This window comes from Prunus mume, linkage group LG1 (assembly GCF_029339155.1).
Source record: "Prunus mume cultivar Tortuosa linkage group LG1, ASM2933915v1, whole genome shotgun sequence".
NCBI classification, from domain to species: domain Eukaryota; kingdom Viridiplantae; phylum Streptophyta; class Magnoliopsida; order Rosales; family Rosaceae; genus Prunus; species Prunus mume.
Window position 1 is genome coordinate 11,677,779 of NC_142698.1, and position 24,842 is coordinate 11,702,620.

At 36.7% G+C, this 24,842-nt stretch overlaps 3 protein-coding genes across 3 annotated transcripts; 2 read left to right on the forward strand and 1 right to left on the reverse strand.

Annotated features, from left to right (window-relative positions):
* Positions 1-13,549: 13,549 nt before the first annotated feature.
* LOC103336876 (GRAS family transcription factor) lies at positions 13,550-15,981 on the forward strand. Its single transcript, XM_008240007.2, has one exon. It carries the CDS (start codon positions 14,252-14,254, stop codon positions 15,686-15,688), a length of 1,437 nt encoding a protein of 478 aa, XP_008238229.2. The 5' UTR covers positions 13,550-14,251; the 3' UTR covers positions 15,689-15,981.
* Positions 15,982-17,978: 1,997 nt separating this feature from the next.
* LOC103336885 (transcriptional regulator of RNA polII, SAGA, subunit) lies at positions 17,979-20,140 on the forward strand. Its single transcript, XM_008240018.3, has 2 exons — positions 17,979-18,131; positions 18,777-20,140. The coding sequence occupies exon 2, from the start codon at positions 18,778-18,780 to the stop codon at positions 19,819-19,821; it is 1,044 nt and encodes a 347-aa protein (XP_008238240.1). The 5' UTR covers positions 17,979-18,131; position 18,777; the 3' UTR covers positions 19,822-20,140.
* A 1,924-nt stretch (positions 20,141-22,064) lies between these two features.
* Positions 22,065-24,146, reverse strand: LOC103336895 (peroxidase 51-like). Its single transcript, XM_008240028.3, has 4 exons — positions 23,837-24,146; positions 23,521-23,721; positions 23,240-23,405; positions 22,065-22,762 (listed from the first exon to the last, which is right to left on the reverse strand). Exons 1-4 carry the CDS (start codon positions 24,050-24,052, stop codon positions 22,356-22,358), a joined length of 990 nt encoding a protein of 329 aa, XP_008238250.2. The 5' UTR covers positions 24,053-24,146; the 3' UTR covers positions 22,065-22,355.
* Positions 24,147-24,842: the final 696 nt, after the last annotated feature.

Consider the following 24,842-nt stretch of genomic DNA (forward strand, 5'->3'; position numbering starts at 1 on the left):
TAACTAGCTCTTATTTATAAATATTTTTCTTCTCAAAGTTGAAGGAAGTCTCGAGTTCGAAGCACCTTTATCTTCTTGTTATTTAAAATTTTTTTAAAAAGTAATACCAAAAGCAATTGTTAGTCTTGGGTAAATGAATGCCACGTGGAGGTGGGTTATGGATGTATCATACATGAGTGGGCATCAAAATAATTGTGGAGCAGACAATTAGAGGGAGAAAGTGTGACGCGAATTTCACCACCGCTCCCTTTCATTGAATTTAGGCAACCACGACAAATTCCAAGCTTCCTGGTGCATCAGCTGCTGCTTTCTGCCTGTCACTTCCCCGTTTTTTTAATTCACAAAACCCGTATCACACAATAATTTATTCAATAAAATTAAAAGAAAGCCAACGCCACATAAATATTATTTATCGATATGATTTTGTATGCTGAATCTTTTGAGTTGTTCCTTTCTCATCAACGTTTTCTTGTGCAACAAATATACTATGCGACTTCGCCCATGGCCAGGTCGTTGCTGCTGTTAAAGTAATGGTTTCTTATTACATGGATTGATTCTCTGAAATTGCCAAGAAAAGAGGTGTTAATAAAATCAAACAATTTCTTCTGTTAATTAATTAAGTTGCGGGTGTAGTTTGGCTTAGTGCTTTAAGCAAGGGCGGAACAGGAATTTTTCAACAAGCTAAAGTTATTAGCTTTAAAATTTAGTGATTTTTTTTTTTGGTACTTACAATTTCTATAGTCTTTCTAGAAATAAAAGTAAACATTAAATCATATAAACCATGCTAGTTCATAGCTCCATAGACTAATTTTCAATAAGTTTTAACATAAACCAAATAGGATTTAACACTATAGTGGATTGAACATCTAAGATTTTTTACCTAGATTGACCTTAGGTTCTTTCATGCATTCATATTATAGATGAAAAGTTATTTTATGTAAAAATATTGATTAAGTATGAAAAATGGGTTTTCGAAATAATCATTTTCTCAAGATAATTTTTGGCGGTTTTTATTCCTCTCACATCAAATAAGAAAACTTGATTTTATGGGATTTTAGTATGAAATATATATTGACTTAATGAGCCATCATTTTTAGCCTAAATCGTATTTGGCACTAAAACCGATTTTTCATATTTTGATTTGGTGAGAATTTGGTTTTCTAGTATTTTTATTTGAATCCAAATGGGGGGTACTTCCTTATTTACATTGTAAACTTAAGTAAATGGAGTAATATAAAAAATAAATAAAAGTAAAATGACAAAGACATTTATTGAAAATAAGTTAAATATATAAGTTTTATATTTTTTTTCTTAAAAAACCACACTGGGCTACAGCCCACTGTAGCCTTTGGTGTGGTTCCGCCCTTGGCTTTAAGATTAACATCAAGAAAACACATAAACAACAACAAAAGTTTATTTTATTTTAAACTCATGAACAATTGTTTTCGTGCAGTTTTCACTCCAACGTGTTTAGTTCAGTGACCTCCCTCTATAGTTTAGATTATCGCTTTGTTTGTACTATATATAAAAAACTAATCATTGCATTATACAAGTAAAACTAAGAAGAAGCAAAATTTAGCCTATGTTCCATTTCCACAGTTTGATATGGTTACATTTTTCTCACAATTCCCATTTTCAACTAAGCGCACATCACCCATATTTTGTTGGAGTTTTTAATGCAAGTTGCCAAAGACAATTGTTGGTACTTTGGGGCCACCAGAGAGTGGACGGCATGACGTTGTGCTACTATTATTTGCTACTCATGCTGGCCCTTTGAGATTCGGAATGCTGGATATGCTTGGCTTGAAAAAAAGAAAGAAGAAATCTAATTATGATTTCACTGTTTGCTTTTTCCTAGTCATCTATAGACTCTTTCGAAGCACATATACAGTTCATCTGTGAGACAGAATTTAAGATCCTTTCCCTTGAAGCATGATATGTAATTTTCTTTGGCTTCGATCTGAAGGCTACTAAAAACCCTAGAAGTAGCAGTCTCAACTCTCAAGGTGATACATCCATCGCTCAATGCCAAGGTTATGAAAAAAGCTATTTGGAGTCAGTGGCTCTTACTTCTACGTAGTGCCTGCCTTGCTCTGAAATTTCCCTTTCACGCTAATTTCTGGGAAGAGTAAAAACTTTCCCATATTTGACCGACTTTGATTTCTTTGTCGGTTCATTAACACATATGCACCACTAAAATCTGTGCAATATATTGGTAGTTGAATGCAATTATCTCGTTGACTTTGATGCGTGGTGTAGAGGACGACAAAAAAAACATTAACCCGCGCTAATAATAGACTCAGTTTCAATGGCACAATTTTCACTCCACAGTGGGAACTAAAATCTAGCATCTCCCTCTCATCTTCTTGACGGAAAAATATATTAAATTTTAACACGTGAATTAATAATATTATATGAGAGTGTAACGTTTACATCCTTATCTTTTTCTTTTGTGTTCTAATAATGAAAATACTTCTTTAATGCACGTATCAAGATAAGCATTACAGATAAAGGAAACTGATTTACCAATGAGCTTCTAAATAATACGTGAAAAATATATTTGTCTTACGTACACCTCTTTAGTTATTCATCTTTCTTAACCATATATACATAGGTAGTTACATTGATTATTTGCAATATTTTGTGCAGTAAAATTGTACACTCGTGCTTTATTATGAGTGCCGTGAAGCAGTGAGTAGTTAAGTAAAAGGCTGCAAGCTAATCATGCACTAGCCTTTACTATTTCTAATATCGTACAGTCTAAGTTCAATCACCAAACGCTATCAAATTTGGACGGATGTGATGCACAGTCTCTAAAGATGTATCTCCATAGTCCATACATGCATTTAAATCTCACATATATATCTAATTTATTATTTTACACACGCATCGCATGCAAACTAGAAATTAGTATATTTCAAGCGTCATTAATTTTAGCTTTCTATCTTTAGGGTGTGGGACTTCCTATTGACATGGTTGGATTCGAATTTCTCTCTTCGCATGTCATTTCTAGGGTTTACAGAATTGTCCTGACCAAGGAGACTATCCTTTTTGTGTATTTGTACCTTCTGTTTTTAATGGCTAATTAGGAAGAGGAGGGGTAAAACTCATATGCACAGTATGTGGAAGTTTAAACTCAGAACCACTCGGAAACAGAGGCGGAGCCACAGTGGGGTCAATGGGGTCGCACGACCTCTTGGAAGCCATGAAAATAAGCTTAGAGGTCCCTTGGAGCTGCTGGTGCGACCTCTTGGAGCTGCACACCACGTGGTCGACGAAATGCCCGAAAGAAGAAGGAAGAGTTCACTGAAAGGTTGAAGAAGAAGGAGGCTGGCTGGCGCGCGTCTTTTTAAAAACCAACTGGGCAAAACGACGCTCGTTTTGGCCTTTTTAAATCACCCGCCAAAACGACGTCGTTTTGGGCCAGGTCTAAAGAAAAAGATAATGACCAACGTATCCTCCAGCCTCTCCTTCTCCACAAATCCGATTCCTCCATTACAAAACCCCCAATTTTCCCCCAATTCTCCAATCTGTCCTTATTTCCATTTTCAACATTTAAGTAAATGTCTTTGTCATTTTACTTTTATTTATTTTTATATTACTCCATTTACTTAAGTTTACAATGTAAATAAGGAAGTACCCCCCATTTGGATTCAAATAAAAATACTAGAAAATCAAATTCTCACCAAAACAAAATATGAAAATTCGGTTTTAGTGCAAAATATGATTTAGGCTAAAAATGATGGCTCATTAAGTCAATATATACTTCATACTAAAATCCCATAAAATCAAGTTTTCTTATTTGATGTGTAGAGAATAAAAGCCGCCAAAAATTATCTTGAGAAAATGATTATTCCGAAAAACCATTTTTCATACTTAGTCAGATTGCACCTCCGCTAAAAAAATTCAGGTCCGCCTGTGAGACACTATAATTGAAGTCAAAGCAAAATGGCAAATTGCTATCTATTGGTCTCAGGACCATCACAAAGCGTTCTTGCCCCCAGTAATAACAAAGTTTACACTTTAATATCTATCCGAAGTGCAATTTCTGCCACTCTTGCGCCTCAGCCTATGCATGCCATTCTAATTTTTTTTTAAAATAAAACTTAAGCAGCAGTTTAATTAAGGAATTTAGGGTAACTACATAATCTCCTCTCTCCTCCCTCCCTTTTCTATGTGATCTCGAATAAAATGATGTCTCAAGTTTATGTGTTTAGTGCGTAAGTGAAGTATGAAATTCTTAGAATGTTTATCGCACTAATTTCTAGTAACAATGTGAGTTTTTATTTTCATTTTTTTGCATATGTAGAATATATATGTTGATTCCATCCTAAATTTTTTTTTGGGACTTTTACACTAAGACCCCTTGTGTTTCGATTCCTGGCTCCGCCACTGCTCGGAAATATACAAAAGCGTGAGCCAATTTAACTAACACCTCGTTGATAATTTAATTAGTAGTATTACTTAGTGGTGATGATATAATATTATTTAATTAATGCCAATTTGACCATTGGATTTGAATGATTTGATAACCATTTTTGTTTGATATATAACTTTAAAGCAAAGATGGATTTCAAAGAAAAGAAGACCGGCCTGCAAAATTGGAGCAGTGCTGTGTATGAGCATAAGCCGACATGGAATGGTGTAGGACACGAGACTTCACGTGACCTTTCCCTCAATCGCCGGAACGTACAAATTACAAAAGCATCCACCTCATCCAATGCGCCGATTTCCTTGACCCCAACACCGTCGGCTTTTGAAGGATGCATGTGATGACGTCATGGAATGTTTTCTTGCACGTGATCATGGTGGGCCCAACCCATTTATTGGTCCAATTCGGTGCTGCGTATGAGGTTGGGTAGTCCACGACTCGTTCATGCGTCTAATCTAAAGATAAAAACCAATGTACTGTGAAATATTTGCCATTGCCAATAATACCCTTTTGCCTCCAACTCTAAACTCTAGTTGATTCATTCAACCCAACCTTAAAGCGATGAAGGCCCTTGGCATGTTCAAATTCTAGGGCCATCTTCAAGGCCCATCACCATTTCAGTTTATTTCTTTTACTATTCTATTTTTCTATATATATATATAAATTTATTTGTTCACATTCAGTTTTTTATTTATTTATACAAGTTAGATATTTCTTTTCTTTGCTCCCTACATTCATAGAGTACAGTTAAGAGATAGGACCATACATAAGACCATTACTATAGAATTCTTGCACGAGGACATAAGAGTACGGTTGAACCTGATTACGAAATGGGTTGGATCTATTTTTACTTGGGACATGAGAGTCCCCAAGGCCCACGAGGAGATAAAGCTATGGATCCAGCCCAAGCTTGAGCTTTTGTTTTTGGTTTTCCACGTATTCTCAAAACAAGTTGTCTCAATTATGGACCTGAATTTGAGGGCACTGTGAAAGAGTATTGGGAGTTCAGTGTTGGCTGTGCAACTGGGTTGATTGGAGTTTCAGCTGCTGTGCTAGTGAAAAATGGCCAGACAGTCGGCTACGGCTAGTGAAAAAATAATTAAACATATCAAGTATAAATCAAGAGTATTTCGGTCTAGACTAACTGGCTCAAAGAGTTTAAAATTGTACAAGTTATACATACTATCATGGGTCAAAATAGTTGAAGAGCAGAAATCAAAATGAGTTATTTGTACCCTTTTCGGTCCCTTTTGGTTCATGGAAAAGGAGACTTAGGGATGAGAAATCAATATTTCCATGTTTGGTAAGTCCATGTTGAAGAATACACAGTCCCATATCAGAAACTTAACAAAATAAAAAGTCTTATATAATGAATGACTTCCAATCTAATAACATCGATGGCCTTTTATATAGAACCCCACGCTTGCCAAATAAGTGGTTAAATAGGGGACAATATTGATGTTGCTAGTGGTGGGTCAACAGTTCAAGTATGGAAAATTATTGTCTTGGACATGGGAAAGTAGGGGAAAAGTGAAGCCCTCCCTCATTGGGTTTTGTTTTCCTCCTTGCTGGAAAGTTTGGGAAAATGAGCCAACATTAAATACATATTTTCATGATCATATTGTCTCCATTAACAATTTATAATTATAAAACAACATTAAATGCATTCTTTTTTTTTTATTTGATTTCATATGGGTATAATTAGAAAATTAAACAAACTTTGTTTTACATTCCTACACAAACCAAACACATAAAAAGAAATAAAGTGGTAATTCTTGGTTACTTTCCCAGGATTTCCAAACATAGGAAAAGAATCTTCATTTCATCCATGGAGAAATGACATGAGAAGTGATTTCCTCTCAAATCTATTCCGTAAACCAAACAAGACCGAAAGTGTAAAAATTTAGAGGAACGGTGAGGATGGATGGATGCGTGGGCTTAGGCGTACAAGTACTTAATCACTCTTGGACAAAAGTTTCAAGTACCATAACATGATGTAATCATTGTATTATATATCACCAGTACAAGAATATGCCCTTGAAAATCAAATATACCAATTAGATTATGATTCCTAAAACGCCATTAGATGCCTGACCAATTGGCATATAAATATTTAAAATCCAATTGGGACTCTTATCAATCATTGGGTGGCATCACAAAACTCAGGTCTGAAATTTTGTTTAAAGTGGTAATAATTGTCCTTTTTTCCGTAGCTCAACATTCGAAGCGTCTTTATGCTTTTGGCTTTGCTATGTTTTTGGGCAACTACTTGTTACTGTTTAAAGTTTGTATATATATAATCCTAAGACAGTGTGCTTAAATTTTGAAACACAAAGAAATGTGTTGATTTGGGTATCGATCTCAAGCACATGGTTACATTCCTAGATTCATGCTTACACCTTTGTTTTTAGTGTTGTCTTATGGGAGAAAAACCAAGGAGAGCATAGGTGCCAGAGAATTCTCTCTAATGAGAAATGCCAAAAAAAAAGCTCCATGCATTTGCTTTGCCCAATATGTCGTCTAGTCTTTGTTTCTCATCAGGTTAAGGAATCCTCCTCAAAATTCCAAACATCCAAAACTATTAAAATTCAATTCCTTAACTTACATCATTCTCCTTATATGTTTCCCTTGGATTCTTCTTCTCATGAGAATGCTCTTCTTTAGATGCATGCCATTTTGAAAAAGCCTGGAAAAGATAACCTAAATTATTTCACTGCATCTGCATTTGGGAAGAAAAAGGTGGGTCGCTAACTTTTTGTCTAATTAGATTCCTCTTCATTTGAACAGTGCAAAGTTTCAACTTTGGTGGCATAAATAAAAACCATGGTTGGGAAGCAAACATGACAAACCCTTTCTGAGACCTTTTCAGGGAGCTGATTTGGTTACAAAACCTTTATGCATGGTGTATTTTTAGTTTGTTTTAGGATGCAGATGCCTTAGAAATTGAAACCTGGACCCAGAAAAGACTTCAAAAAGGTTTCAAGAAACAGTTCAGAATTAGTTTCTTTTAATGCATGCCTTATTTTATCAAAAGAAAAAGTCAATCATTTCAAAGGAAGAGTAGATTGGTGAAAAGGGTTGTCCCATGCATGGGAAGTTTTCTCTAGAAATGTGTATATATATATTAGAGAGCTTCTATTGAGGGACATTTTTAAAGTTGTAGGGCTCATTCCGCATTATATTTCACTAATCCAAACTGTTTATTTGATATATATTCATTCGAAGATCATCCCTACAAAAAATCACTTTAATCCGACTTTATTTGACCATTCAATTACATTTTTGAAATTTAAGTACTTTATTGAAGTACCGTATTTATTGATTTTGTCGGTCTCAATTAAATGTCTTAATGATTTTCAATTTGCATGATTTTTTTCAAGGATGATCTCTAAATAAAGATGTGAAAAATAGATGGTTTGGATCGTTGAAAAAAAAATTCATATGAGATCCTAAAGGGTGTCCCTCAATAGAAGGGGATATATATTGTTTTATTTCTTCACAGCTTGATGACTTGTTATATATGTGTCTGTCAATTCTATTATGTTATATGTTAGTCATATAATAAAATATTATGTTAATCAATAATTAGAGCTCGTAAACATGATGATATAGGGACTAATTTGTCAAACAAAGTAGGGCAAATATTCAGTTATGCTAAGATACACTCATATTATTATTCTTCTCTAATATGGAGGTATTTATACAAGTACAAAGATGTGTTAACCCTAAATAAAATAGGAAATATATCTAAATTACAATAGAAAATAAATATAAATTATAATAGGAAATAAATCTCAATTATAATATGACTAGATAAATAGTAAGTAACTAGAATCCTAACATAGTAAGGAACCAAAATCCTAACTAAGTAAGGACTCGCCAACACTCCCCCTCAAGTTGAGCAAAGATATTTCGCAAACCCAACTTGACAAGCGAGTCACTGAACACCATACTTGAGAAGCACCAATTGTAGAGAAGGTCTTTTAGTCAACCACTAGTGAAACAAGTGACAAATTAAAGCAAAGTTTGCAGCGGAAACACAAGAGCAAACCCTAAAAAATAGGGCACATAGCAGAACACGTAGAAACCCAGTGAACACGGCAATAGGTAAGGCGAACACGAAACCCCGTGAGCACGGTAGTAAATAAGGCATAACACAAAATTCGTGAGCACGGCATATAAGGCGAACACAAAAACCATGTGAGCATGACAGATATAAGGCGAACACAAAATCCTGTAAGCACGAGATAAGGCGAATACGTAATCCTTGTGAGCACAATAGATAAGGCAAAACACAAGAGCCTGTTAGCATAGCGAGGTAAGGCAGAACACAAAATCTACGTGAGCACGGTAGTAGATATGACAGAAACCAAACCCTAAAAAATAGGGTAAGGCAAGATAAAGCCAAACCTCAAAAAAATAAGGTAAGGTAAAGCAAAGAAAGTCAAAAGCGAAGGCACGGTCAACAGCCGTGACCATAATAGAAACACACCAGCAAAGGCATAAGCAACAATAACAATGTCCCCAGAAGAGACAACAAAGCTGATAGCAAGAACAACACAAGGCACTGCACCAAGAAGAGCAATATAAGGCACTGCACCAACAAGACAAGGCAGGGCAAACAATCAGAAGCAACAACAACAGAGACAACTTCTCTTCACTCCCCTGGGCAAACAATCGTGGCAAGCAATAATAGAGACAACTTCTCTTCACTCCCTCTCTCCCAAGAGAAGAGGTCGTTAGAACCATAAGAAAAGTGGCACTTAAGAAACATATGTGGACCGACGCTCAGATGTAGAAGAATCAGATATGACAGATAGGTAATGAATTGCAGAGGAATAGATGAGCGTGTCACTCCCCTCAAATCCGACGATGTATGAGAGTCGAGATTTGGAGAAAGTAACACCCAAATAAATAGAGAGTAAGAAAACACAGATGTTTCTAGGCAGGAAGTGAAACACATTATCAAATGGGAAAAAGGGCCATATAGGTGTGCACAGAGAGAGAGAGGACCAGAGCGGTGTGCAAAGGAACATCGCAGTGTAGCTCGGCAGATAGAGAGAGACAAAGGCCGTTAGGAGAAGGCTCGGCGTGTGAAGCTTATGGAGGTTTGAGATGGCTCGGTGAGCAGTGACGAGGCTCACAAAGGAAAGAGATCAGGTAATCAATGGCCAAAGGGCGTGTTGCCCATATGGTATACATTTAAAAGAGAGGCTCAGCTGTGAGTGCAAGAGACTGAAACTAACATGGGCTCAATTTGATTTTAAAAGAAAGCAAACTCATAGAGAGATGAAGAGTACGAGAAAAAAGGCAGCAGCAAGCATAGGTAGAGAAAAAGAAAGGTAATGACTCAACATAAACACGGTAAGGACAGAGATAATAAAATTGCAGAAAGGTGCGGCTATGGCTAAGACAGAAGAAATATATGTTAATTATTAAGGAAAAGAGAAACGGGGATTTACAACAAGGTGAAGACCCATGATGGGTTAGGAATGAGGAACGCCAACGACTCTTAATTTGTCAGAGGATCTCAAGGATTAGCAACGACTCTCAAGGAGACCGCAAATATAGGTCACAAGAAAAACTAGGCTCTGATACCATGTCAAACAAAGTATGGCAAATATTCAGTTATACTAAGATACACTCATATTATTATTCTTCTCTAATATGGAGGTATTTATACAAGTACAAAGATGTGTTAATCCAAATAAAATAGGAAATATATCTAAATTACAATAGAAAATAAATATAAATTATAATATGAAATAAATCTCAATTATAATATGACTAGATAAATGGTAAGTAACTAAAATCCTAACATAATAAGGAACCAAAATCCTAACTAAGTAAGGATTCGCCAACATAATTCAATCATTTATATATAAAGTTTAGGGTTTTGTACTTGATGAAGGAGTAGGGTGTAACTTTGTGCCAAAAACGAATGTCGAATATAAAATCTCAGAAGGGGTTAATTTCCCTTTAAAAAAGGGGATATACATAGAAAGGGTAAATTAGGTTGTGCAGATTTGGAGGAAGCTGTGAGTCATTTTTCTTCGTGAGTGGTTTTAAAGATTGAGTGGTCAATTTAAGGTGGGGTTGGGGTCGTTACAAGGCACAGAGCAGTGACCAGTCCTCGAAGAAGGAACAAAAGAGATTTGTGTATCACGAGTCCATAGCATCCATACACAAAGGGCAGATTATAAGATATGCATAAGCCCCTGGACCCCTTTCCAAATGGTCGAGCTATTCACATGCATCATCAAATAAAAGTGAATATCCAAAACTGGTCCTGGTCCTGGATAAGATCTCATCACCAATTTGTTTGTGCAATTGCAATATTGCAATCCAGAGAGAGAGAGAGAGAGAGAGAGAGAGAGAGAGAATGTTGGAATTGAAGTATAATTAAAAGAGCATATCGAGTGGGCAGAGTAAGCTGACGAAAATGGAATCACTTTGTATAAAAAGAAGTGTCTGAATATGAAAGAATAAGAATATAAAAGATAATTCCTTGATGCGTATAAGATTGGGGGAAGAAAGAATATGAAACTATGGAAGGAGACACAAGTAGTGATAAAATGACGGCCGGGTGGAGTTGAGAGCTAGCTAAGCTTTATATATGATTTCTTTTCATGCATGGCCTTTAATCATTTCAGTCTTAATTAGTGTAATGACAGCTGACAAGTTGATGCCATATTATAATTAGTGAGCACATGACAAAACCAAGGGCTGCGTCTCTGGATCTATCAGCCAACTCATCCCTATTATTTGTATACTCACTCACACTTGCAATTTAAGGTCTAGTTTAAGACTAGCTAAGCTTCGATTGAATTATTATTTTGGATGGGACAAGACTTGGATCAAACTGAATTTGAATGACGTATGCTAGAGTATTTTATCTGTTATTTAATATAATATATAATTAAGATTCAACTATTTGTTATTTCAAACTGTAATTTATAAATAAAGAGAAACGACTCGTTTAAAAAAGTATTCTTACCTAAACGAGTTATATATCCGTTAGATCATTTCACGTACCTAACAACTCAAGCAGCATTGGAATACTTGTATAATTAAAGATATTTGCTCCACGCACACCTAACAATTTTGGTCGTATATATACTGTACGAGTTTGAAATTGGATAAATATGATCATGCGCGTAATTATAATATTATATCCACCGGAGGATGGACAAAAAGAAAATCATATAAAAAAAGGTATTCAAGGATATACAATTTGTTAGTTTTTTGACATGTATAAGTTTCATTATTCTCTCATGGCAAGCCAAAGTTTTACATGCATCGATGCGACAAAGGAATGGTCATTGTCGAGGACAATGAGGTCGACCTTCTGTTTTCATATTGTATAGATATCTCCACTCTCTCTCTCTCTCTCTCTCGCTCTCTCTCTCTCTCTCTAAAATAAAGATGACCAATCAACAAGCTAGATCCATGATCATACACATGTACTATATGAAACTTTTGGACCATCACTTTTTGCCAAATGGATTTTCCCTTAAGAAAGACAAAATTTACATCTTTTGATGCCATATATAATTACTTTATATACAACAACATTGTTGATAATGAAGATAGTAAATTTAAGAAAAGGGGATACATGTACAAAGTGGCAAATTTAAGAAAAGTTCAAGTAATTTTTTCCTAATTTAATTGTATTTATTTTTCCTTTTTAGAGGAGTTTTTGTTTTTGTGTCTTTTATTTATTTACTTTTACATTTTCCCTAGCTATCAAGATTAACCCAATTTATATCTTTTCAAAGTAGGTTCAAATAAAATTATTTGAGGATCACTTGGGGACTAGAATTGTCATATTCTTACTTGCAAAATATCACCCAAACTAAAAATTAAATTTCAAAACCAGAGCTGCACATTTTCGTCGTTGTTATCAGGGTGTGTAAGAATGGATTTTTTTTTAAGTCTAGACTGTGTAACCAATTGATTCATGTTATCAGTTCTTAAAAAAAATTGAGTCATGTTATAACATGTCAATGAACATAGTTATTTAAACTATATCCTAAGTTTATGAAATGTCAATCATGTCATCCACGTATATTATAACATTTGAAATGGTAACATCATGTGGCAGTGTGACCTGCACAGCTAAGAATTTTTGAAGAAAGATAGTATCTTAAAAATTATTTCTAACTTATAAGCATATGTGGTTAAACGATTCTATTTGTACCATATTTACTGTATACCTCTTTATTAGATAAGAGTCCCAAATACGGTAGATGAGGTTCACTAATCCATTGTAGCAATGCAATTAGTAATATGGTACAAATAATATTACTGTAAGAGGTGAGTACTTGTGTTTGATTTTTTATTTCCTCTATATTATTTGTATATTGAATCTTTTACCAAAAGGCATTGCGCCAAAATAGTACTGCTCATGAAAGGAATGATTCATGGTAACAATAGAAGAAAGAAAACTAAAACTGTCCCCCCCCCTCCCCAAAAAAAATGATTTGTTCATGATATGCGTGATATGATGATGATATATGGCGGCCCGTGATACACATATATATATATATATATGTATATATATGAAGGATCTCTTTTAAAGTCCTTTATGAATTTTTTTAAAATAATCCAAACTATCTATTTTTAACTCTATATTCATAGATCATCTTTACAAAAAATTAGAGAAATCAAAAACTATTTTGATATCCAATTGTGTCATACAAAATCAATGAACACAGTTGTTGAAAAAAATACTAAAATTTCAATAATTCAATTGAGTGGTCAAATGATATTGGATTCAAGGTTTTTTTTTTTTTTTTTTTTTTGTAGAGATGATATTGAATGAATATCTACAAAATAAATGATTTGAATTAGAAAAATACAATACAAAATAAGCTCTATAAGGGTGTCCCTCAATATGAATATGTTGATGAGTTATGTGATGATAAAGTACTCTAATACTCAACCTAAAAAAAAGATTAACTGCCATCCGATCCCACCCTCCCCTTCCCTCCCAGTCCATGACAAAATCTCAACTTCCACATACAGACAACCCCCTGGCCGGCTAACTTCACATGCCACCAAAATGCAACTCGCACACATAAAGCACACCCACAGCAGCCCCTCCTGCTCCTTCATGCTCCTGCTCCTCCTTTATCTCATCATCATATCATATATCAGATTCATTCACCCTTCTCTCTCCTCTCTCTCTCTCTCTCTCTCTCTAATTACCTGATCAAGAAAAAGCAGCAAAAGGGAGATATGAAAAGGGATTACACCCTTTTGTAGCTTAAAAAGGTTTGTTCAATCTTCTGTTGCCTTATTGCACCATCCACCTAGCCCACCTAGCATTCTAGCTTTTGCTGATACATATCTATCCATCTCCTCTGTAATATTGTCACTTTACACCAGTGGTTCTGAATTTCCATCAGAACAAAAAAGCCTGAAATCAGTTAGGATCAGTCTCTTTTGCCCAATTTGACTTCCAATTTATATTCTCTTTCTCTCTCTCTTTTTTCTCCTTTTGGGGATGAGAGTTTCAATCCTCCTGATCAGTCCCTTTTCATCCCCCATGTCAATAACCACCAACGCCAATATTTTTTCACTCCTCACACAAAAAAAGCTGAACCCTCAATTTTGTTTCCATCCGTAAGTTTTGCAGATCAATTCTCCCAACCCTCCTGCTATCACCAATTTTAAGTTTCCCAATGCCAAAAACCCAACCCACTACCAGTCTGGTCTCTTTCCTTCTGAACACCTCCTCGTAGTAACTCCATCTTCTTCTTCTTCTTTTTCTTTTATTTACTTTCTTTTTTCTGAATTAAGTACCTCCCTTTCTCAATGATGCAATTTACTGAGGCACCACCCCCAGCCTTGCACCAAATTATCACCGCACCATTTTCCAATCTCCCCATGATAAACAAGAACCAAACCCACCGCACCCGCCCCTGGCCCGGCTTCCCCACCTCCGCAAAAGCCCTCGGCACCAACTTCGGCGACGCCAATTGCATGGAGCAGCTGCTTGTCCACTGCGCCAACGCCATCGAAACCAACGACGCCACGCTTGCCCAGCAGATCCTCTGGGTCCTCAACAACATCGCCCCGCAAGACGGCGACAGCAACCAGCGCCTCACCTGCGCCTTTCTCCGCGCCCTCATCGCCCGCGCAGCCCGTATCGGCAGCTGCAAGCTCCTCGCCGCCATGGCCAACTCCCAGGCCAACTTCACCATCCACACTCACAAGTTCTCCGTCATCGAGCTCGCCTCCTTCATCGACCTTACCCCCTGGCACAGGTTTGGATTCACAGCCGCTAATGCCGCCATTCTTGAAGCTGTTGAAGGGTATTCTGTCATTCACATTGTTGACCTCAGCTTGACCCATTGCATGCAAATCCCAACTCTCGTTGACGCCATTGCCGGTCGTCAAGAGGCTAATGTGAGCCCTCCGCTGCTGAAGCTCACCGTGGCGGGTTCCACGGAGGACGTCCCCCCAATGCTGGACCTCTCCTACGAGGAACTGGGTTCCAAGCTGGTAAATTTCGCGAGGTCCAGAAATATAATTTTAGAGTTTAGGGTCATCCCGTCCAGTTATACGGACGGGTTTGCCAACCTAATCCAACAGCTCCGCGTGCAAAATTTAGTGTACGCGGAGAGCGGTGAGGCGCTTGTGGTAAATTGCCACATGATGCTTCACTACATTCCTGAAGAAACATTGACCCTTCCTTCAATCAACTCAAATCCAAATTTAAGTAGCTGTGGTTCGAGCAGCTCTTATGGTTATGATGTAGCCTCATCCTCTTCTACGAGTACTAGTTCGTCCCTCAGGACCATGTTTCTGAAAGCCCTTCGAGGTTTGGATCCAACTATTGTGGTTTTGGTGGACGAAGACGCAGATTTGACATCAAATAATCTAGTTTGTAGATTGAGGTCGGCCTTCAACTACCTGTGGATACCTTATGACACCGTGGACACGTTTCTGCCGCGAGGGAGCAAGCAGAGGCAGTGGTACGAGGCGGATATGTGTTGGAAGATTGAGAACGTGATAGCGTACGAGGGGTTCCAGAGGGTGGAGAGGGTTGAGCCGAAATGCAGGTGGGTGCAGCGGATGAGAAACGCCAACTTCCGAAGCGTTTCGTTTGGGGAAGATGCGGTTTTGGAAGTGAAGGCCATGCTTGATGAGCATGCAGCTGGCTGGGGGTTGAAGAGAGAGGAAGAAGATGTTGTGCTTACATGGAAAGGTCACAATGTTGTGTTTGCCACTGCTTGGATGCCTGCTTGAAATTGACAAGTTCGAATTTCTCTCATGGATGAGATAATGAGATGATCTGACAACTTAATTAATATAGAATTAATCTTCTTTTCCTTCTTCTCTTAGCTAATTTTAGTTATTAATCATCTTCTTCTACTAGTATTTTAATATATAGTAGATGAGAGCTTAAATTTATAATTAATGTGAGGATGAAGGTTGGTTTGTGCCAATAACCTAAAGACTCCCTCCCTTTCTGTCTCTGCAAACTGATAATTTTTTTCTTTTCTTTCTTCAGATGAATATCAGGTGTATTTTTTTATTTATATTTTCACAATTATATTCCATCTTTTAATTTCCAACTTTTTTAAAAAAAAAGTATATTTTGCTTTCTCTGCAGTCAGGAAAGGAAAAAGAAAAAGAAAAAAGAAAAAAGAAAAAAGAAAAGTTGAACAGCAGCATCATGCATAGAATGGTAATTAATTAGCTTCTGTCTTGTTTAATTGCGTCCAAAACCAGCTGTTGGATGTCTTTTGTATATATGGCCTGCTTCTTAAACCGTCTTACGTTTTAAAAAACATTGTGGACCAACTGTAATTTGGCTTCGGTTGTACGGGGAATTTGAACAAGATTCCACAAAATTATGATTGGTTTCACAAAAGGAAAATGAATGTCTCACAAACTTTCAATTTCGCGCACTTCCATAGGAGACTATTTCGATCTAAAACCTAGAAAACACTTCTGTTTATTTTGGCAAATTTCCATGTGTGTCTGTGTATATAATAATTATGTCCTCTCTTTTCAGATAGTCTTATGCTATATTGAAGTTAGGATTCATGCTGTCAAATATATACCACTTTCGCAAATGTGGATTAAAGTTAAGCCACGCCTCGGTCCCTCTGTACTTCATTTTGATTTTCCTTTTCATACATTAGAGTAGTTTAGATTGTCACTTGTAAAAAAATGTAATTCACATTGAGTCAATAAGGAATACTTATAGCATATTCTTCCTTCCGTGTGCTTTCCACCCGAAATAATTCTTGGTAAGACTCAATTTTCCATTATACAATCCAAGATTAGCCAATTTATTGTTTTTGTATATTTTCGTTTGGGGCTTCAGATTGTTAAAAATAGATTATAGAGCCAAACTAAAGTTGGTGGGAAACTGACTTGTAAGGCGGAACAAAAACACGAGTACCTTCGAATGCTAGGAATTCAGAGGTGGCTAACCCAAACTCAACTTGACTTTTACATTTCGAGTTGGGCTTTGGTTTGGGTTTGTTTGGGTTGAAAACTTAACCCAAACCTATGATGGATTCGAATAAACTCAAGTTACCCAATTTTATTGGATTGGTATCCAAAAAGAAAATAAATATTAAATCGTTTAAAAACTGAGGAAATTAAAATTGAAGGAACAAACCAAGTAGTGAATATAAATACTTTGAAGTTCTTGGAAGAAAAATCACAAATTTGCTATCAAATTCAAGCATGACCATCACCCAACTTTGGATTTTTCTTTAAAGAGCTTCAGAGTATAAAATTAAGTTTATGATTTTGTTTCCTAGAGGCTAAAAATTGTATATAACCTTCATTTTTATTATCATGCAATAAATCCAAAACCCCAAATCTGTAATCATGAGTCCTAAAATTATTTTTGAACACCCATTACTCCATTAAATGATCAAAATATACTATTTTAGACCCTGAGATCATTTTGATCAAAACTAAAAGAATCCAAAACGGAGTTTTTGAAAAATTTGCCCTACAGATTGAATACCATTTAGAGAGTAAAATGAATAAAATAGTGATTCCGTGACTCACACGTAATTTTTTCTTAACGAAAATATTTCCTTCCCGGTCATGAGAGTTGGTGGCATTTTGGCACAAAGCTTAGTCCATATGGTAAATTGGCACAATGACAAGTTTAGTTCGTCAAGTGACACTCATAGTAAAAATTCAATAGTATTGTTACAAATTTCCTCAAGTTTATATTATGTATATATGTAACTTAAATTAATACGACAATCATCGAGTTGAAAGTATGTTTAAATTTATATAACATGTATGAGTTAAAAATAAGATTAAATTATAGATAATTTAGATTGACATGCCAAAAATTGAAGTGACAAATCTGAAAAAACAAAACAAGAAAAATTTGAGATTAAGAAATCGTGTTAAAATTAAAGGAAAATTTTGCCCTTTTACAATTTTGCGGAAACAAAAAAATAATTGGTGGGCTAATAACCAGCAATGCGCACGTGTGCTTGTGACCTGGGAGTAAACGAGTATGTATGAACACTCTTACGATGATTGGCGGTTTCCTAAACGCACGTGTCTTTGACTCGCCTCAACCTAAGAAGCTTCTGAACAGCGTATTGCCTACTAGCCCTATGAAGTAGAAGATGCAGTGATCGAAGAATTACAGTTCCGTGCAGTGAAGCTCAGGGAAATCCTGCTTCGTAGTTTCTGAATTCAGGTTGGTTCCATTTTCTGTATTTTTCCTGGGTTTTTTCGTTTCAATGTCTGAATTGCTTTATTGGGTTCGTTTTTCTTGGTCAAATTCTGAACTGGGTCTACGAAAGAAATTGAATTTTTCTTACTTTGAAGTCTTTTGAATCTAAAGGCTTGAGCTTTCTTGGAAATTTGTTGTTTTTCTTTTGGATTAAGTTGGGTGAGAAAATTCTGTGCTATGCCTGTAATTGGGGTAGTTGAGTGTTTTGTTAGTTGAATGAAGTTGAAATGTTTCCTTTTCAGCTAACTCAATATCTGGGTTTTTGTACCTTTCGTTTCGAATTTCACTATACAACAGCTTGTTCCAGCAGGTCAATTTTATTTACTGAAACTAGCTTGGTAAAAAAAGATCAAACGAAATCAATTGGGGTTTGGATTTGAGATGTAGAATTTGAGTTTGTTTGGTTGTTATATATATATAATTCTGTGCAGTTTATACTATAGTTATGTTTGGGTTTATCAATGGGAACTGTTGACAATTTTTTTTAAAGCTTAAATTTACTGGCGAGTTAAGGTGAAGATGAAAACAGAAGAATTTATAGAAGTATAAGGAATAAGTGGTTGGTTTAGATTTCTAATTCAATGAATTTTGGTTTTGATTTGAAACCAGAATGCCAGCAAGCAGGCAATTTTCTCGGATAGACACTTTAGAACTGAAAGCTCAGATTGAGAAGAAGGTTGGGAGCCAAAAAGCGGGAAAGTACTTTAATCTTGTTACAAGATATTTGAGTCTCAAGATTAGCAAACCCGACTTTGATAGACTCTGCATTGCAACAATTGGGAAAGAAAATGTCTGTCTTCATAATCATTTCATCCGTTCAATACTCAAAAATGCATGCCTTTCAAGTACTCCCCCACCAAGAAAGAGCAACATTGCAAGTTCTCTGAGTGTTAAAGTGCCAAATGGATGTCAAAGAAGTAGTCTTCAACTATTATGCAGAGATTTTCCCCAATCGCCTCGAAAAGGGAGAACTCCAAATCTTCGCGATCGCAGGTTAAGAGATGGTTTGGCCCCTTTTAGGCCTCAGGGTAAGAACCACAGTAGTGCATGTGAGGGTCCTATCTCCAAAATTCAAGAACAAGAAAAGGCAACCGAGCTGCTTTCTTTAGGAAGCAGACCACCTGTCTCTGTCGAAGATGGGGAAGAGGTTGATCAGGCTGCTGAAAGCCCAAGCATTCACAGCATGAGCCCTCTCACAGCTCCTCTTGGCATCTCAATGAATTCTGGAAGGACAAAAAAGCTGTTAATTAAAGGATCAGGACCTGCTATTTACAATGACACTTGTCAGAGCAGTGGTGAGCTACCTGATACTAGTTCTTTAAGGAAGAGGTTGGAGCAAAAGTTGGCGATGGAGGGAATGGGAATCTCAGAGGATTGTGCCAACTTGTTGAATAATGGCCTTGAGATTTTCCTAAAGAGATTAATAAAGCCCTGTTTGGATTTAGCTGGTTCAAGGTCTCTGGATAAACACATAGATCAAGGACATAGTCAAGCAAGTTCAAATGGGATGCGTCCAGTGAGATACATACAGAGACCCACCAGGCCCAGTTCGGCATCTATATTGGACTTCCAGGTCGCAATGGATTTGAACCCTCTATTACTTGGAGAAGATTGGCCAACCAAACTTGAAAAGGTTTGCTTGCATGCATCATAAAACAGAACTGACTGACTAGTACATGTTTCGGCTCAAGCCATAAGTTTTGATAATATTGATCTGACCTTGTTGCTTTGATAAGCGAGCACTGGCAGACAGTAGAAAAGTAGGAGTAATGGAAAATTAGATCAAGGCGTTTAGATTGTATAGGTCAGAGCTGATTATAACAGATACCTTGACATTGGGAGGTATAGACACATGGGGACTTGAATGTAGCTGTAACAAATAGGTCAGTGGCACTCCTCAACATATATCTATTGTTTTTATTGATTTTATCTTTCTTAATAGAGCTTATCTTCAAAGTTTCCAGGCCTGCAAAGTTTCTTGTTACATGTGATTCTAGATCATTATTTGATACCATAACAGTATACTTGTCCATGTTTGAATGTGGTGTGTGTATGTCTACATGTGCTTGTGTGGTGTGTGGTTGCTAACAGTATTCATCAACTTTAAGATGATATTCATTGAAAGCTTTTGGACCTTGATCTGCACGTGGCAATAAAATCACTTTAGCGTTTTAGTATTACTACGTAAAAATCCTTCAAATCAATTATTTGCCGTACACACAAATATACATGAAGCACTTCTTGTGAATTAAGTTTGGACTTCTGTCAAGCAGAAACTAAAGTTTAAGGTGGAAGGCATGTATTTAACTTCTTATGCGTGTTTAGTACCTGTAGCATATACTTCTGTTATTAATATTCTTTACTGTGTATGGAAGAACAATTCATCATTTAAAAACCTTGCCTTCCCTTCTAGAACATTTGACTGGGATGAAAAGGGAAAACTCAAGTCCCCGAAATAAATAAATAAATGAAGTGAATCCCCAAAACAGTTACCACCACCAAACACAGATATTTGAAACAAGAAAATGAGGACTAGAATCATCGTTATATGATGTAAACTTTTTGGGGTTGGGGGGTGGGGGAGTGGAAGATGGAGTATGCAAACCCAAATGCTAAAGGAAATAGATATGCTTGAGTTGTGATTTAAGGAGTTGAAAAAAGAAGAAAACATTGAGTCAATCTTGTTGTTGTTGAGTGTTGCAGACAAATTTACTGACTGTAATGTGCACCTGAATGCTCATTTTAGAATCGTGGAAGTTTATCTTCAGTTTTCACAAATCTGGGTCCTGTTTCTTTTCATTTGCCCTCTCCCCCAACTATTGGCTTCAGCCAACTTCCCTTCTAGGTTATGTATCGATACAAATAGAATATATTGTAAGTTATAACCAAATTGACACTTTTTTTTTTATCACTCATCATACAGCTTGTGCATTTAGGGATGAAATTTGAAAGGGGAATGCTAGTCGTGCCCCTACAAAGAGCACGAATAGCTCTCCCCTTTCAAAATTTGGGATTCAATAGTTTTAACTTAGGTTTGCTGAGCTAGTGTTTTGCATGGAGGACATTGCTTTCGAAACCAGGTACACCCTGAGCTAGATTGATTGAATCTGTGCTCCCTGGCCCTATGAGTAGCTTAGTTTATAGGCCAGCCATGTTTACCACAAATGTTGCTCAAAGCCCCCTCTTGGTGCAAATTTTACTTGCATCATTACATATAGACACAAGGGCATGTTACGTACAAATAATGCGAGTGAAGGTGTTGACTGTGGACTCATGTGATAATATATCAAGATGGGGATTCAAAATGATTTGTATAGATCTGTTGAAGATGACTTGTTAATTGTGATGTTTTAGACTTTTCCTTCACTAGCAGCCAGAGTTCAAGAACCTACCCTACAATATTAATCATCTGTTTGGGAAATAAATTTTTGTTGTTGGTATTATTGGGGAAACAATTTTATTTCTACTAATCTGATATTTTTTATATGACAAGTCTCCGACCAGATTTAGTTCAATAATATTAAATAGCGTATTAGCCGAGTCTAATAATGTAGGCTTGGAACTAAGCTGGGCATTAAAGTGATGGATTGTTTACCAAACCCAAAACAAAAAACAGCTTGCAAGCATTTCATTGCATATGGGGTCTCACCAAATTAAGATGAAGATTAGCGAACAAGGATTAGTGGGAGAGGGTCTTATCACACCAGATTAAGTTGAGGATTAGCAAACAATGATGCATACACGAAACCATCAAGGAACAGTAGAAAGTCTAGAGGATAATGACAAGCTAAGCATCTTGAAAAATCAAACCTCCTCTCCCAAAAGAAACCAAAAAGAAAAATCAAATCTCCTTCAAATGACTCAGCGTTGGGGTCTACATGACAACAAAAGAAAGACTTATAAAATAATGCACCAGACAGAGTCAAAAGTCTTCTTTGTGCAAATTAATTTATAACGAGAATCTGGAAATTATTGCGGCCTTCATGTTGAACAAATTGAATGGGGCTCTCAAGTCCAGTTGTCTATTGCAGTTTGACATCTTGCCATCCTAACCATTATTACATATACCGCCAGCTAAATAAAATAAAATGATTGGAATTTTTTTATTAAAAAAAAAACAGAGAAAACCCGAAGCTGAATTTTGCCATCCTTCAAATTTTTTTATAAAAAAACCCAAATATTTCCCTCTTAGTTAAGAACACTACAATCGCTACGAATATTTCCGTTATTGCCGGTCTTGACTCCGACCCGGCCCAGCTTGGTCATCGCGGTAATAAAAGCCTGTTGAAAAGCAGCGTTGTCTTTGGCCCAGGTTTTTACCGTGGGCTGAGACCTCGCGTCCGTGAAAAGGACCTGGTCTGACGTAAAAAGGCCTTGCCCAAGTTCAAGATTCTTGAAATAGACATTGTCAAAGGTTCTGGGCGTGTTTGGGTCCATGTTGATGGCTATGTCGGGGTCCACATTTTTTGGACACATCTGTTGGAGTTGAGTTGCATAAGTTTTGTCGAGACTGGGGTCCACTGGGTTCCCTGGGCTGAAGCTGTAAATCCGATTGGAAAACCTGTTGCAATGAGAGAATCCAACGGTGTGCGCCGCTGCAAAAACATGATGCTTGCTTATTAGTACTATAACAAGTTATATACACAACACAATCCTTTGTTAAGGATAACAAGTTGTAAGTGAACACAGTTGCTAAAAGCACAAAAAAAGTCATTAAAATCTCTACTTCTGCATATGTTTCTTGCTTTTTAGTGTGTGATGTGTGCCAATCGAAAGACAATTATTAGGTGGGACACTTGGAATCCTTATTAATTAGTGTCTAAATCCGCACACTCGATAAATTCATTGGTTCGGTTATTAGTCACGTCACTCATCTGACCATACATAAACAACGGAAATCTTCTGTATTTTAGTCCCTATGGCCTCATACTAGCTCATCCAATGCCGGAGAGCTCTATTGTTTATGTTTGTGGCCGGATGGATGACTTGGTCTAACCGTTGGACCAAAGAATTTCTCACCGCACACACAACACCCATCACATTATGATTGGTCAATAGAGACGCGGTCTTACCTGAAAGAGCGACCATGTCAGCCTGGGACAACCCATGGGCAGCAAACATGGAATTGAGCTGGTTCAAATTGAAGCTTGGCTGGGGGAGCTTCCCACCTACATTTTTAGAACTTGAACTTAGCCCGTCCAATCTCCCCAACTCAACAGCATACGAAGGTCCACCAGACTGCATTAAATAATTAACACATTAATTATCATTAACATCAACTCAACCATCAAATCCCACCCTTAATTGGTACAATAATAATAAGCAGCAGAAGTTAATGTGATCATGAACAAACCAGAACAATGACATCTCTGGCGGCCAAGGCAAGAATATCAGCACAAGAGACTTTGTTTTTGCACTTAGGAACTGCATCAACTGCTGCTTTGGCTTTGATCACTGTATCAAAACCATCTCCAGCTAATGACAGATTATCTGGATGATCCTTCTCTGCTTTGTTGTTTCCAGTGGAAGCAACTAAAACCGAAGCATCACAACCCTAAACCATTTTATTTTTCACAGCACAAAAACAAAGATCAGATTTTGATCGAAACCCAAGTAAAAAAACTTGTCAATCTTTGAGTTTCTTATGGCAAATTTAGCAGTTGAGTTACCTGGACAAAGCAATCATGAAAAAAGAGACGGATGGTTGCTGGGACTGTAACAAATGTTTGTTGAAATTTCTGAGTGACGACATTTTTTACAATGTTTTCGACATTGGGGCAGACGTTGGCATAGAAGTTTGTTTTTAGCTGCGCCGATGTGGGACAGAGAAAGAGGCACAAACTAAGGCAAAGCGACCAAACAAGTATAGGATTGAGCCTACCCATGTGAGCAAAAATTGAATTTAGCAGGAGACAGAGGAAGAGAAGAAGCAGAGGTCTTTATATATTTTGAATGAGAGACTGAGATTGAATGGTTTGGTTGGCTGGAGAAATATATATATATATATTTAAAGAACTGGATGATGGCTAGAATACTATTGAAGTACGACCACGTACTACATCTTATACACGTGTAATGAATATTTATTGATATTATTTTCTAAAAAGGAGAAAAATAAACTATATCGTTCACCTAGATTATAACACGTATACAAGATGTACCACATGACCATACTATCATAATATTATATAATTTCTCCTCCTCATGAGTCCATGACCTTATGTCAGTTGGATTAAGCATCTTTCTTTTTGATGTAGCAAAGAAGGTTCATATTAAAGCATGCATCTTGAATGTAGACTACATGTAGTGTTTGAAAGAGACCTTGATTTGGGCCTGTCAAAATGCCAATTTGCTTCCTTGGTCTAGCTATTTATGCCCTGCAAACATGGTCCAAATTTCTGAGTTTATACTATAATTTGAATATTAATTAATTAGAGGAAAAATAAAAATAAAAACGTGGTCCATGAAAGAAACACCCAAATAAAGGAAGAAAGTGGGTTTGGAGGCTGCTAAAATAGACAGACGTAAAATAGAACGTAGAATGCACGTTAAGGTTTCTGTGGGCTGTAGCTTGCTGTACCAGAATAGTGGTGCTGGACCAGCCACTTGCCACAGATCTTTCTTATTCTTAGTTGAAAACAAAACATGATAGTAGGTTTGTAGGTTTGTAGTTTG

Excerpts from the sequence above, each read along its gene's own strand:
- LOC103336876 (XM_008240007.2), top strand. The coding sequence starts at position 14,252 with ATGATGCAATTTACTGAGGCACCACCCCCAGCCTTGCACCAAATTATC.
- LOC103336885 (XM_008240018.3), top strand. The coding sequence starts at position 18,778 with ATGCCAGCAAGCAGGCAATTTTCTCGGATAGACACTTTAGAACTGAAA.
- LOC103336895 (XM_008240028.3), bottom strand. The coding sequence starts at position 24,052 with ATGGGTAGGCTCAATCCTATACTTGTTTGGTCGCTTTGCCTTAGTTTG. Across the intron at positions 23,722-23,836 it reads TTCATGATTGCTTTGTCCAG|GGTTGTGATGCTTCGGTTTT; the intron begins GTAACTCAACTG and ends AAAATGGTTTAG. Across the intron at positions 22,763-23,239 it reads TGACATGGTCGCTCTTTCAG|CGGCGCACACCGTTGGATTC; the intron begins GTAAGACCGCGT and ends ATGTTTTTGCAG.